Source organism: Trichechus manatus, unplaced genomic scaffold, assembly GCF_000243295.1.
Source record: "Trichechus manatus latirostris isolate Lorelei unplaced genomic scaffold, TriManLat1.0 scaffold00008, whole genome shotgun sequence".
Lineage (NCBI taxonomy): Eukaryota > Metazoa > Chordata > Mammalia > Sirenia > Trichechidae > Trichechus > Trichechus manatus.
The window spans coordinates 28,232,395-28,244,768 of NW_004443944.1; the positions used below are offsets into that span (position 1 = coordinate 28,232,395).

A 12,374-nucleotide genomic window follows, 5' to 3' on the forward strand; every position below is an offset into this window, starting at 1 on the left:
ACATACACACAATGGAGTATTATGCAATGATAAAGAACAGTGATGAATCTGTGAAGCATCTCATAACATGGATGAAACTGGAGAACATTATGCTGAGTGAAGTAAGTCAATCACAAAAGGACAAATATCGTATGAGACCTCTACTGTTAAAAACTCATGTAAAAGTTTACACACAAAAAGAAACAATCTTTGTTGGTTACAAAGGATGGGGGGGGCACTAAATAGACAATAGATGAGTGGTAACTTTGGTGAAGGGTAAGACACTACACAATACTGGGGAAGCCAGCACAACCGGTACAAGGAAAGGTCATGGGAGCTCCATAAACACTTCAAACTCCCTGAGGGACTGAATTGCTGGGCAGAGGGCTGTGGAGACCATGGTCTCAAGGGAACATCTAGCTCAATTGGCATAACAGTTTATAAAGACAATGTTCTACATTCTACCTCGGTGAGTAGCGTCTGGGGTCTTAAAAGCCTGTGAGCAGCCATCTAAGATACTCCACTGGTCTCATCCCTTTGGGAGCAAGGGAGAATAAAGAGAACAGGATACAAGGAAAAGATAAGTCCAAAGGACAAACGGACCACAGCTACCAAGGCCACCACCAGACTGAGTACAGTACAGCTACATGGTACCCGGCTACCACCACTGAATGCTCTGACCAGGATCACAACAGAGGGTTCTGAACAGAGCTGGAGAAGGATGTAGAACAAAATTCTAACTCACAAAAAAAAAAGACCAGACTTACTGGCCTAAAGGAGACTGGAGAAACCCCGAGAGTATGGCCCCTAGACACTCTTTTAGCTCAGTGGTGAAGTCACTCTTGGAGTTCACCATTCAGCTGGGGATTGGACACCCTCATGAAACAAAACGGGACTCATGAGGCACAGCAGTCCAGGGACAAGGACTAAAAGGCAGGAGGGGACAGGAAAGCTGGTGATAGAGAACCCAAGGTTGAGAAGGGACAGTGTTGACATGTTGTGGGGTTGTTAACCACTGTCACAGGGCAATATGTGTACTAACTGTTTAAGGAGAAACTATTTGTTCTGCAAACCTTCATCTAAGGTACAAAAATAAAAGAATTATCTATCTGAGTTCAAACTGACAACAGCAACTCAAAAGGTTTGATGGGAAGCCTAGGGGGCAGTGAGTTGAAGATAATGGTGATGGAATAATTTGGAAAAGGATAGTCAGGATAGCAGCACAACTGGAAGAATGTAATCAATGTCACTGAATTGTACATGTAGAAACTTTTGAAATGGTGTAACTTGGCTAAGTATATTTTCACCAAAAAAAAAAAGGTCCTCCAAGGTCGAGAAAGGAGAGTGTTGACATGTCATGGGGTTGTTAACCAACGTCATAAAACAATATGTGTACCGACTATTTAATGAGAAAACTATTTGTTCTGTAAACCTTCACCTAAAGTACAAGAAAATAAACAATTCACTTGCATTTAGTACATTCACAACATTGTGCAACCTTCACCTTTATCTAGTTCCAACACATTTTCATTACCCCAAAAGGAAACCCTGTACCCATTAAGCATTGATCCCCATTCCCCTTTCCCCCCAGAACAGATCTGCCTATTCTGGATATTTCATATAAATGGAATGATACAAGCAATGTGACCTTTTGTGTTTGACTTCTTTCACTTAGCATAATGTTTTGAGGGCATCAGGATTTTTTAAAATGCTCCCCAAGTGACTCTGATGTGGAATCAATATGGATCATGATCACAAAGTAGGTGTGGGGCAGGGTAGGCAACTGGATTCACTAATTTTAACTAAGCACTTTCGTGTGCAAAGAAATTACAAGTGTTTCATTTAATCCTTACAACAACTTGTGTATGTCATGGGGTAACTGCAGCTCAAGACGTGAAGTCACCTGCTTGACATTACACAGATATTTAAAAGCAGGTTTGTCTAGCTCTCCAGCACCATGTCGGCTCCGTTGCCAAAGCCCATCTCCCAAATGGACACTCAAGAACCATAAGAGAGGGAGAGTGGCTGCAGCTATCAGCTGGCAAGCTAAGATCTACAGACAGAAGTTGATCTAGAACATTAAGGGTCTCTAAGCTCCCTTCCTACTAAAATAAAACTGGGAGACAGTCCAACAGGAATTTAAGAAAAGACCTTACTCCAATTTACAAGAACACTCACTTTAAGATCAAGAAACCAAGGCTCAGAGAAATAAATTGACTTGGTCAAGGTTACACAGCTAATTAGCAAAGCAGGTCAGCTGCCTCATGAATTCCATAGAAGCTATGAACAATTTTTACTTTGCACAGATCCTGAGAGCAGAGTCTTACCCCAATATAAAAACAAACAAAACAACATCAGTTTGTCATCTATAAAGCAGGCTTAACAGTATCCACCTTATAGGATTAGCTCTGAAGATTAAATAAGATGACACAAGTAAGGAACCTAGAACAGTACCTGGCATGTGGCAAGTACTCAAATGTTAGCTGTTTTTATCTTGCTTGCAATACTGTCTCCTTGGAAATTAGTGCTGGCCTCCTGTCAGCTTTCTCTTCAGACAACTTGACCAACTGTTCCATGGCCCACAGAGCATGTGCCTGGCTGCAGTGCTTCCCTCTTGCTGCCCAGACAGGGCTGGACAAGGAGCAGCTTCCTGCCCGGGCTCTGGATCAGAGAGCAGCTTGTTGCCTGAGGTGGACTAGGCTTACCTCCAGGATGACCACTTGTCCTCTCCCCAGGCTGCAGGTGTCCATGAGGAGAAAAACCTGAGACAGCCCTTCTAGCTCCTTCCTTACAGCCTGCTCTCTATTTTTCCATTAGATTATCACCAACTTATAAAAGCAGATGATCAATTATCATCAGACGGTCACTTCCAGGAGGGAAAAGCAAAGAGTTAACATCACTATCTCCTGTGGGAGAACTCTTGTACACCACAGAGCATGGCCATGCGGTTGGAACAAGCAGTGGCCCAGAGCAGGTTCTAACCTGAACAAGGAAACGGCAACATAAGGGCAGAACAGGAGGGGGTATACACTTGGAAGGATTCCCACTACCTATCAGAGTAAGTGGCATTCAGGGCCTACCACCATCATTTCACCATCTCTACCTTCTCAGCCTCATCTTTCATCAGTCCACCACCAGGGACTCCACTCAGATACCAGCCCAAGTGCACTCTCCAATAAACCCCTTTCTCAAGCCCTGCATTTTCTGCCTTAGTTCAGGTAGCAGAGACTGCTATGCATCCCTCAACACCCTGTTCTCTACTTCTTCCACAGGAAAAGACTACATTTTCCAGCTTCCCCTGAGCTAGATGTAGCCATGTATGGATGTTCTGGCCTACAGGATATGAACAGAAGTGATGGGTGGAACTTCTGGGTTGTGCCCTTATAAGAAAAAGGCACACTCTTCCCTTCACAGTGGCTGGAAGATAGGCAAGATGGGAGCTATCTTGGACCAGGAAGAGGAGAGTATCACCTTCTGCCTGGTAGGGCAATGAGGAAAAAGCTGGGCCCCGGAATCTGTACAGAGTCACAGCAGAGACACCATATGTAGTCTGGAGTTTGCCTAAGACAGAAATTAACCTCTGTCTTGTTTAAGCCAGCTATTTTGGTTCTCTCTGTAACAGCATCGTAATCTATATCCTAATTAAGCTCATATCACACTACTCCATTTAAGGGGAGAGAGGACATGTTCCTGTGAGAAGACCCATCTTGTACCACAAGAAAAGGTGCAGAGAGCAACAAAGAAGTATCTGCTCTGGTGTGCCACAGCCAAGTTTTACCCAGGGTGCGAGTATGAACCAAATGGGTGTGCCAGTAGGCAACAAGCACAAGTGATGCTTCCTTTGACCCCAGAATATTCTTTCTGGACCAAACTTCTACTCAGGACTGAATTCAACTATGCAGAAACAAACTCAAATACCAAGGAAGTCTGAGCTCGATGTGGAAGAGAATTTACCAAGAAAATCCTGGTACTCGGAGAAGTCTCACTTGGAAAAGCAAATCTAAATTGACCTTCTAAATTCACTTATGTGACTAAAGGCTTGGCTAAGGAAAGAGGAAGCAGAATTACAGAAGCTAGCTTCTGTCCGGAGGTGAGATGAGAAGGCAGGGAGGGTTAGGAGCTGGTTGAATGGACATGGGAAATCAGGGGTGGAAAGGAGGAGTGTGCTGCCACAGTATGGGGAGAGCAATTAGGGTCACATAACTATGTATGTATAAATTTTTGTATAAGAGACTAACATGAAATGTAAACTTTCACTTAGACTACAACAATAAACAACAAACAACAAAAAGAATTACAGAGGCTGAAATCCCAAGGGGCACCTTAGGGGGAGGTAATCAGTTTGTTCTCCCTCATGCCTCTGAACCTTTGCTTGCTTTTCCCCCTGCAAAGGGATGCCTTTCCCTGCTTTGGGTCCAACTCCAACTCACCCTCGCCTTTTAAGGCCTAACTCAAATGTCACTTTCTCCTCTCAACATCCCAGGCAAAATATGAATCTATGTTCCCACAAGACTTTCTATGTTCCTAATATAAAACTTAGCCCTTTTCACTATGTCTGTTTATATGCTTCTCTCCCCACATGAAAGTGCCTTGCCTTATTCACACCTGATCTCACATCATGACTTTAGAAATGAGGGAATCAGATCTGTGAAGAGACTTGCCCAAGGTCACACAGTGAATGGTGACAAGATCGCTAACAGGACTTCAGTCTCTGGACTCCCAAACCAGAACTGCTTCTCCTGTTCAATCTGACTGGCAGGGAAACTGACGGGACAAAAATAATAAGAATCCAAGTTCCCATTTGCATAATCAGCATATTCAGCATAAAGGAGGTACCTTTTTAGGGGTACAAATGCCAAACAGCACTAACCCCATAATATTCTATCTGCTTTTCACTTAAGCAGAATATTGAGTTCACAGGGCCTGTGAACTAGGAAACAGACCGCCTGTTGCCAGAGTCTCACTCTAAATATCTCCCCAGTGGAACTCTCCACACTGAAATTGCACTCCTAAAGATAAGGGCTTTCTTAGAAGTCTGAAGTGGAAACTCAGATATACTGCAAGAACAGGTAAGCTAGCTCTTATTCTTTAAAATCTTCAAAAATTTAGTTAGATTGGGTAAAGGGAAAAGCCAGGAACAGGGGGTGTCTTCTGGAGGGCTAGGGGCAGGATGAGGCAGCCACACTGGAATATTCTGAATACCCTGATATACTCACACTCACTGACAGCCAGTCACATGATGATGGCTGAACAGGTCTGCTGACCCCATTTCACAGATGATGATAGTGAAGCTCCTGCTGGTTAGTGGCAGAGACAGGACTAGTAGCCAGGGTTTCAATCTTCCATTCTAGAACTCAGCAAGATGGACAGTCGGGTTTCTTTCAGCCTGGTAACTGCTAGCCATCTCAGCTCAGCAATCAGGCAAAAGAGATACATTTAGACAGACGAAATTGTCTGTGAGGTCTTTATCCTCCTGACATGAGGACAGGCGTACCTTCTTCATGGTTGTTGGTCTCTCCTTTCCTTCCTTGCTGTAAAAATCCTCCCTCCACGTGAGAGGGTATAGGACTGAAAAGGGCATACCCTAGGCAGTGGATGAGGGGTCTATGTGGCACATTCTGCCAACAAATTGACAGTTTTACAAACGAACAGCAAGAGATGACAAGTTAAAACATGGGGATTTAAAAGACCCTTTTGTTTCCCCTAAAGCATTTTGTCACTGTCCACCCCTGTCAGCCTGGTGAGTATACACAGAGCAGATCTTGTTATAAAAAAACTAGCAGGCAAAAATCACATTTCCAGATCATACTAGAAGGGATCCTTCCGTATTACTTGAGAGAATAAAATCACAGGTCAGTATAATGGTCTGAGACCCAAGGGCAGTGTGTGGAAGTAGAAAATCATCACTTAGGTTTCTTAATTATACCAGAATGACAATGCCCTGTCTATTGGTTTTGCAGCTCATCAGTGGTCAGCTGAGTTTAGAGCTCAGCTCTCTGACTGTCTGGGCTAATGCTCTCACTGAGATAAAGAGCCAACATTTAAGAGTTTACTCTAGGTCAGACATCTGCTAAGCATTTTACATTAGGTTACTTAATGTAACAAAACTATGAGGCAAGTAGTACTATTATCTCCATAGCTGGGGAAATTGAAAGTTAGCAAATTCTTTGTCCAAGGTCATGGAGCAATCAAGTAATGGAACCTGGGTTCAAACTCAGCTAGGCCGACTCCAGAGCCTACCCATATTACTAAACACAAATCAAGACACCTAAGTATAGTTAACCAGGAATCCCAAAGCCAGACCGGGGACCAGCACATGGCCAGGAACCCCCACCCAATACTCTCAGGTGCATTGCACTGGCAAGGCCCTCCTCTGACAACTACCATGAGCAGGGACCAGCAGGGCAACTACGTCCTGGGTCCTGTTATGGCTTCCTGCTGCCAAGCCTCAGCCTTTGGAACAACCTGGCTCTGGAGGCTCTGTGTGGTATCAGGTAGGCTGCACCCACTCCAGTATCACACCCTAGTCCTGCCAGATGCCGCTCCATTACTATATCCAGTACCCGCTACTTCCACTGGCTTCCAACACCTCAATAAGACCTCCTTCAGTACAAGCTGGTCCATGGCTCTGAGCAGAGCCCATGAGATACTGAAGTGACTCAAAACAGTCCCTCCCAAACAGCACTTACAATCCAGCTAGAGAGCCCACACAAATGCACCAACCTCAGCATGCATAGCTGGAAAGGACAGATGAAACCACCGAACAAGGGGAAGAAAGAAATCTATTTCCCACACCGGGCCTTGCAACAGTTTCATTCAATAGATTAGCTCACAGACTCAGCACAACAATTCTGCAAGTTCACACTCAGAAAGGCACAGAGAGGTCCAGAGGCCTGCAGAGAGTCCAATAAGGAAATGGGCTGGGATTTCCAACCCAGCTCCAAAACTTATGCTCCAAGTGAGGTCTAGGCTAGGCAAATACTGTAGGTAGTATTTTGTGGGGGGTGGGGGGTGGAGGAGGTTTCCAGTGACCAGTTCCTCAAGTCCTAGGTAATGAGCTTACTCTCAGAATTAACCAAGTAACCAACAGCAGAGATATATAAATTCACCTACAGAATGGCCACCAAAGCCAGCAGGACTGGCCAGTAACAGACATTAAAATTCCTAAGGAATCAAAGTGTTTGGCCCTAGAATAAGCAAGCACTGCCCAGGCAAGAGGATAACCTGGCCAGAGAAGTAAGTCAGTCCTTTCTTCTTTGTGCCAGGAATATCCACAACCATGAGCATCAGGCAGAACAAAACTTAAGTTCTCAGCCTTTGGAACAACCTGGCTGTGGAGGCTCTGTGTGGTCTCAGGTAGGCTGCATCCACTTGAGTGTTGCACCCCAGTCCTGCAGCTGTAAACCTCCCAGAACAGAGCCTGGCACATAATCTTCTTGTTGTTGCTGTATACCGTCAAGTTGATTCCGACTCACAGTGACCCTACAGGACAGAGGAGAACTAATCTATAGGGTTTCCTAGGCTGTAATCTTTATGAAGAAGGCCTGGTGGCAGAGTGGATAAGCGCTTGACTGCTAACAGAAAGGTCAGCGGTTCAAACCCACCAGCTGCTCAGCGAAAGATGTGACAATCTACTTCTGTAAAGATTATAGCCTTGGAAACCCTACCGGACAGTTCTACTCTGTCCTACCGGGCCACTGTGAGTTGAAATTGACTCCACAGCAATGGGTTTATGAGTTTTAACTTTTACAGAAGCAGATCTCCAGGTCTTTTCTCCCGTGGAGCCACTGGTGGGTTTAAACCTCTGATCTTTCAGTTAGCAGCCATTCACTTAACTATTGCACCACCAGGGCTCCTTGGCACATAACAGGCATTATGACTGATTACCGAATGAACAGTCAATCCATTCTAGCCTGAGGCAATTCCCAAAGAAGATCTGAGCTAGACAGAGGAAAGAAGGAGAGTTGATGGCTGTGGGCTTCATTTTAAATAAACAACTGGCACCTGGCCTTGAGCATTCTTCTCCTGCAGTCTGGTTCCTACACGTGTGCTCTGAGAGGCATCTATCCCCTGGCGGGTGCCAGAGCCGAACTCTAGATTTTGGTGAAGTCACTAAGATGATGAGGGCTGCCTCGCCCTCTGGCCTACACAAGTCTCCTCTCGGGTGGCCACTAGCCAGCTGGCCTTCCCCAGGCAGCTCCTTCTAGCTCAGTGCTCAGTCTCACCAAGTACACAGTGAGACTGCCTAGAGCTGAGGGTAAAAGAACCAACCACACAGTTTAATACAGTCCAACGCAGGTAGCTACTGAGCATATGAAATGTGATTAGTCTTAATTGAGATGTTCAGTTAGTGTAAAATACACACCAGATTTTTAAAGACTTAGTATAAGAAAAAGAGTAAAAAATAGCTAACTAATAATTTTTATATTGATTACATACTGAAATGATAGTATTTTTTGATATAGTGGGTTAAATATTATTAAAATTAATTTCACCTGTTTCTCTTCAGTTTTAAATTGTGGCTATCAGAAAATGTTAAATGATATATGTAGCTCACATTATATCTCTAATGGACAGTGTAGCACACATGGCAAAACTCCACCTTGACCTTGACCCATTATGTCTTCACAGCATGGCTGAGGGCTGACTTCTCCAAGTGTCAGAAATCCCACCTTAACCTGCATGGCCCTGCCCCACTGTTCTGAAACCTGATTTCATACTCCCCTGAAACACTGTCAGATGTCCCAGGAGTTCCACATACCATCTAATACCTACTTATGAGAAATGAAAAAGTTAGAAGCCAAAAGAAATACAGTGATGTTACAGTTTCAGGTAAAAAGCTGTGAAACTTGGAGAATTTATTGGAAACTCATCAAGCCTTCTGAAATTCCTCCAGAAACATGTAAATTTTCCATTTCTGTCAGTTTCAGAAGAAATCCCCAAAAAGATTCTCTGTAATAAGATATGAACATGAGATTTTATGGTAACCTTTATTACCATCACTGTAGTTTCAATGCAAAATAACGTGTTGTTAGAAAATGCCTTCAATTGCAACTAAAATGAAATAGGGCTCAAATGTGGACCCAGCAGTAGAATCACATCATCACTTTTTTGTTCTTTTGTCTTGCTGGTGGGGGTGGATGTAGATTTGGGGTGGGTGGGATGGGATCACCGTACCCATCCTCTTCTGAGTGTGAGTTCTCCTGCTGGCTTCTGAAGGAGCTAACCCTTCCTCACTGTCCCCACTTCATACCGTGAGCACCAAAGCCTTTAGACGTTAACTGACTTGGGCAGCAAGACGCAAAGACAAGAATAAAAGTCAGATAGATGTTCCTGCTTCTTCCAGGAGGGCTACCACCACATGATCGAAATCACTAGTCATTTTCAATCTTTTAGGATTCAACTGGACCAGACCAACCTAAAGCCTGTTTTCTGTGTTTTCCAGATATGTAAGCACTGTGACCTGAGCAGGAGAGCCCTCCATGACACAACAGAGAACCAAAATACTTACTTGGGGAACTGGCCGAGACCCGCTTCCTGGCCAGGCTATCCTGGCTGGCCTTGTCTGAAGATGAAGAACCCCTCGTTTGGACATGCCTGTTTCCTGGACTCTCCTCTGGCTCTGGTGACTTCTCCATTCCATGGAAATACTTCATGTGATAGTGCAACAGTTTGGCTTTGCGGAAAAATTTTAAACAGTCCACAACCTTGCATCTAAACTTGTGGTCCAGGTCAACAGCTGGTGCTTTAGATGTCACGAAGTCACCTGTTTTCTTAAAAGTATTTGTTACTGAAAAACAAAAACAAAGATCTCTCATATTTAACCTATAGTTATTAAAAATATGTGTCAATACATGGCAATAGAAAGTGAGAGTAGCATGCACAAGCAGCCAGAGACATCAACTGGACTGCCATTACCTCCCAAAATTACTGTTTTGAGGGGATGAATACAACTTGAGATGAAGTAATAGAGACAAAACTGTAATTTATCTTTTCAAAGAAGAGATCAACATGTTTTTTAAGCAGCCATACAAGTTCTCAGGTTGTCACAGACTTGAGAAAGAGAACAGAAGAAAATCCTAAAGAAAACCAGGGACCCAACCCAGCATTTACTACTCAGGAGTTGGAGTAGATTCAGATTCACTACCATCTTGGCACCTGTTTGTGCAGACAGAACTAGGGAATATTTCAATGGGATCTCTTTACCGTATGAAACCTAAGGTATTTTATAAAAGTTTTTGCACAGGGAGCATATAGCTGTTACAAAGGATTTTAGTAATGAGCTTTTAAGATTTCACTATCATGTACTTTGAAGGACCCTAAGACTGCAAGATAAAAGAATCAACTGAATGGAGATGGAAGGAATGAGAAGAAATGTGGAGGACTCAGTGACCAAATTCAGAGACAAAAAATATCCTGAACAGACCTTTCTTGAGTCAAATTTTCCCCAAATGCAATAGTACAATTTCCACTAAAAGTGGGTACCATTATAAACTTTTGGGAAATATTATGACTGTTTTTTCAAGTACAATCCCATAATCAGAAGCAATAAAAACCTAAAGCATACTCTAGGATACATTTCAAAATCATCACTACAGTGTGTGTGTGTCCCAAAACAAAACATCTTATAATCATTTTCTCTCCATGGCAATGGATATAACAGACTCCAAATCAGTAAAAAAGAAAGAGAAGAAAAAGTAATATGAAGTGAAATGGAGTATCTACTTCTCAGATGAATGGCTGTCTAGGGAAAAGTTTGGCAATGGAGAAATTAAACACTCAAACCTCCAATACATGCCCAAAATTCTTAAAAATAAAATACAAACGGTTTCTCTCAAACTTCCTCCTCTTTAGCTTATTATGTTGGACGACATGAACCTGACATTTTTGTAGGTTTAAAAAGGCTCAACCTAATAATTCCTTTTTTACACGACTCTTTCAAAAATCCCTGCAGACAACTCTACTTACTATATGTGTGAACAAAGCTAAGGCCCCAAATCAGAGTGCATCAGCACCGCCTGCTGCCACCAGAGGGCGGCAGCGGTCAAGTTCAGCCACAGTAATCTCAGCCAGACATCCTTTGGCTTGTGTTTGAAGCCCCAGTTTGTAATAAACTTATTACTTATTTATGATGAAGAGGAGAATTCCAAAATATACACATCTTTGAGTTAAAAAAAATTAAAAGTTGAAAATAATAAGGAATTTTAACCAACTCCATGAAGAATTACCATTCTATTTTACACCCAGGTGTATACACACTGTTCATTTGTATAAGACAAAAACAGCACAGCCGCTAAAAGTGTGGTCCCTAGCCAAACAGCGTGGCTCAAACCCTGGCTCCACTACTTAATCGCCTTGCCTCAGTTTCCTCATGTGCAGAGTGGAGATAATAATGGTAACTACTTTACCGAGCTGTGAGAATTAAATACATTACACGTAAAAAACCTAGAAAACTGGTACATAGTATGTGCTCAATAAATGTTGGTTATTATTACTATACAGTAACATTCAGGACTCATGAACAGCCTTTCAGAAATAAGCATGCTCATAAGCAGAAGAGCAGGAGTCCCCACCATCCCAGCCTCAGTCAGTATGCTCTTGCCAGAGCAGCATGGTATAACAGAAGCAGCCTGAGTTTAAAACCCAGGTCTACCCTTTATTAAATGCCTAAATAAGCTATACAAGTTATTTAACAATTGTGATTATCCAGCTTCTCATTTATAAGAGGAAATATCACCTATTTCAACGAGTTGGAGAATGAGTTATAGATAACATAAGTGCTTGGCACAAAGCAGGTGATCAATAAATGGAAGTTATTATTGTTTCACATATAAAATACATCTTTGTAAGCAGGCTTACGTTGTTTCTGGAATACGGCTGGAGACACCTATTGTAATTATCAACCAAGGTGAAACATTCCTTCAACCAGCCCTCATACGCCCTGGCTGTGAGACACATTACCACATAAGCACTTGATTTTGTCTAAACCAAAACCAAACCCATTGCCGTCAGGTCGATTCCCTTCTAAAAACATTAAATCCAAAACTGACCCACAAGATTCCTAGTCTGGTCACATGTGATTCAGAAGGATTGTTACTACCATCTTTCAGGACATCTTACTTTTACTAACGTAGTCCAAGTTTTTTTTGTTTTTGTTTTTAATGGTCATATTATACAGTCTGTATCAGGTTGGTCTACCAAAACCTTGAATTTTGTTTTACCTTTTTAAAACATGAATTAAAGTACATCTCCCTTTCTCCAAATAATTTTGCACAACTATATGTTAGAAGTTACATTTATCCCTAATAAACTCCATCTGGTTATTTTAGTCTAAGAATTTTGTAATCCTACATATTCCTAGTTCTTTATCCAAGGTGATGATAAAGATATCGAGT

General features: G+C 42.6%; 1 protein-coding gene across 4 annotated transcripts in view; it reads right to left on the reverse strand.

Moving 5' to 3' along the window:
• PHF20 (PHD finger protein 20) overlaps positions 1-12,374 on the reverse strand; it is a 139,011-nt gene that overhangs the window by 31,404 nt on the left and 95,233 nt on the right. For all 4 annotated transcript variants that reach the window (XM_023724969.1, XM_004370388.2, XM_023724981.1 and 1 more), the window contains one exon: positions 9,491-9,769. In XM_023724969.1, coding sequence (XP_023580737.1) covers positions 9,491-9,769 — 279 coding nt within the window. The remainder of the gene's footprint in view (positions 1-9,490; positions 9,770-12,374) is intronic.